Source organism: Gavialis gangeticus, unplaced genomic scaffold (assembly GCF_001723915.1).
Source record: "Gavialis gangeticus isolate Ggan-Ray unplaced genomic scaffold, GavGan_comp1, whole genome shotgun sequence".
NCBI classification, from domain to species: domain Eukaryota; kingdom Metazoa; phylum Chordata; order Crocodylia; family Gavialidae; genus Gavialis; species Gavialis gangeticus.
This window is the reverse complement of record NW_017729004.1, coordinates 6,129,024-6,131,767: the sequence shown is the minus strand read 5'-3', so window position 1 is coordinate 6,131,767 and position 2,744 is coordinate 6,129,024. Positions and strand designations below refer to the sequence as shown.

The 2,744-nt window shown below is 47.1% G+C and overlaps 1 protein-coding gene across 1 annotated transcript in view; it reads right to left on the bottom strand.

The window, feature by feature from the left end:
- Window positions 1-2,744, bottom strand: part of OBSCN (obscurin, cytoskeletal calmodulin and titin-interacting RhoGEF) — a 287,786-nt gene that overhangs the window by 55,869 nt on the left and 229,173 nt on the right. Inside the window, exons 73-74 of the mRNA XM_019507926.1 lie at window positions 1,368-1,400; window positions 665-702 (exon numbers count right to left, since the gene is read on the bottom strand). Coding sequence (XP_019363471.1) covers window positions 665-702; window positions 1,368-1,400 — 71 coding nt within the window. The remainder of the gene's footprint in view (window positions 1-664; window positions 703-1,367; window positions 1,401-2,744) is intronic.

The following is a 2,744-nucleotide window of genomic DNA, read 5'->3' as shown; positions in this document are numbered from 1 at the left end:
GCTTCCCAGAGAACGAGGGGCCCCTTGCAATGCAGGACTGATGCTCACAACCAGCTTCCCGTGGCACAGCAAACCCAAGGAGCAGCTCATAGGACTCTCCGGTGTGGGTCCAGCCCATGGCTGAAGGGCAGGTACAGGGGTGCAGGCCCCCAGAACTACCCTTTCAGGAGCCCTTGCATCCCAGACTGCCTGGGCATGGGTGAAGCCTCCCCAAGAGGGTGCAAACTATCGGTTATACCTTGTAGCTAATAGTCTTTTTAGATTGCCTTGTAGCTAATAGACTTTTTAAATTGCACTGATATTTTCCTTTCTTTTCTGAAATGAAATCTATCCTTTGTACTTACACTGCTTGCACGTGGGGGGTTTCTTTATGTGCAACACCCCAGCCAAATTCAGTTATCCCAGATTTCTAGGTGGGGGCTTGAGCCACAGTAAAACCTACTTGGGTCCCTCCGAAATTTGAACCTAGCCCTTGTTGTTGCCGACCGGCGCCCAGCAGAAGGGTTACACATCTTCTCACATAATTCACCCTTGAACTGAGACCTGAAACCTTTCTATATGACAGTTCAACGCTTTCAGGGAGTCATAACTGAAAACCGATGGGTATAATGGAAATACGTAGCTGTGGAAGTCACGCGCATGCGAATTAAACAGCTTCTCTTACTTTTGCCTGGTTCAGGAGGCAGGACAGAGATGCCAATTCTGAAAAAGAAAAAACAAAGTTTAAAAGCAGGAGGTATTTAGAGCAGAGATGTGGTGAGAGCCAGACATCCCCTCCACCTGCACACACACAGACACTGGCTAGACTGGGACCAGATGCAAACTTCAGAGCGAACGTTACAAGAACTGCATATCTCAGGGGATTAGTAAAGCCCGAAGGAGAACACGTCTCTAGGTCACTGGCTATAAATTCACTCCCTTGCTTGCTTTGCTATGACTTCCTTTGTAGAGAAGCCCTACCTACAGCGACAGAGAATTTCAAGGACATGTTCTTGACAAACAAGGGATCCTGATGTTATCCCTTTCCTGAAATGATTTTTAAATTGAGAAGCCCCCTATTTTATTGGGCATTCATCAGGCAGAATTTAACTTCCAGCTATAAAACATTTCAAAAGATCATGACGCAATTTATTTTTCAAAAGCACATTTTCCCCTATTATCTAATGTCAGAGCAAGAGTATTATGTTTTCATTAAGCAGATTACTGGCCACCCTTTTCATATCTTTGGGGTTTTTTTCCCCAAAAAACCATTGCTATATTTAATTATATGGAAGTAAAATTCAGAATATGAGCACATGAAGTTTGCCTCTGCTTTGAAGACAAAGGAAGTGTCCTGTACATTAGCAGGAGTTCTCATGCAACTTTACCCATGTTCTTTTCTGTCCCTGTCTCCATCATACCTGCCAAGAAAAATGAAAATGATTGTTAATGATACTTCCACTTGCACAGTATTATTCATGGAGGAATTTCAAAATATTTTAGAAATGAATTACCGTTCCAAAATGCCTCTTGAAGACATGTACTTATGTATTAGACCCATATTAATGATGGGAAAGTTGAGGACATATCGTTCTAAAGCAGGGGTGCTCAACTTCCAGCCCAGGAGCCAAATGTGAACAGTGGAGCTATGGTATCTGGCATGCAATTGTCCTCATGGGTCAAGGAATTTGGCAATGGGGGAGTGGTGGCAATTAATACGGCCACCCTCCCCACTGCTAAACTCCCAAACCTCAAGCCCTGCACAGTGATTTAGGGCCAGGCCATGCCCCCTCCCCTCCATGCAGCTGAGTTAGGGCTGAGCCACATCCCCTCCTTCCCCCTCTCCTCCAACACATCTGGATGGGGCAGGGTCAGGCCCTCTGTCCCTGCGGCTGGCTCAGGACCAGGTCATGCACCTTCCCCCCACTGGGTTGGGTTGGGGCAATGTTATAACCACCCCCCTGGGACCAGCCTCTCCTCCCCTCCTTGCCACAAGCAGCCAGATGGAGTCCCACCATGACCACCCCGGGCACCGGACCAGGACCACCATTCAGATCAGGCCTGCGGACAGACCGGGCACTGTCCATCCAGCCCGCTGGCCAAAAGTTGAGCACCGCATACATTGCTGTGTTCCAATGCAGGGCTGCATGGAGACGAACGAGGTAGCTTGGGAAGTGGATTTAGTGTAGCCACGTTAGTATGATGTTCTGGCCAGGTTAAGAGCAAGAAAAATGCCCCGCTAATATGGCTACACTAATTGTGCCAACCAAGCTAGTTCAGGTATGTCTTTGGCACTGCATTGTGAGTTCAGGGATACCCAAACAGGCTACGATTACGTGCCCAAGTCCATATGAGCATCCAAGTCAAAGTGATCTGGCGTGCCATGTAATACACTTTCCACATGCTTTGACAATCATAGGACTTTGATTTAGAGGCTCCTTTTGATAGCCACGCTCCTAAAGCGACAGCCAAGGCTCTGCAGGTATTCTGTGCCAGGGCTACGGACATTGCTACAATCTCCTTTGAATCGTAATCCAATTCCTCATCCAGGTCACGTCATGAAAAAGCCTTCATACCTTGTGCAAACAAACAGCTTTTCTTGTAAACCCAGATACTGATGGCGTGCACGCTAAAATACCCAGCATATGGCAGCTCAGTAAAGGTCTCTCCAGAGGGAGACTTTGTCATACTTTGGACTGTGCTGTTCAGATCCTACCTCCCATCTGTTCCATGTGAAAAGCTTCCATTAAAAACAAACCTCTGGA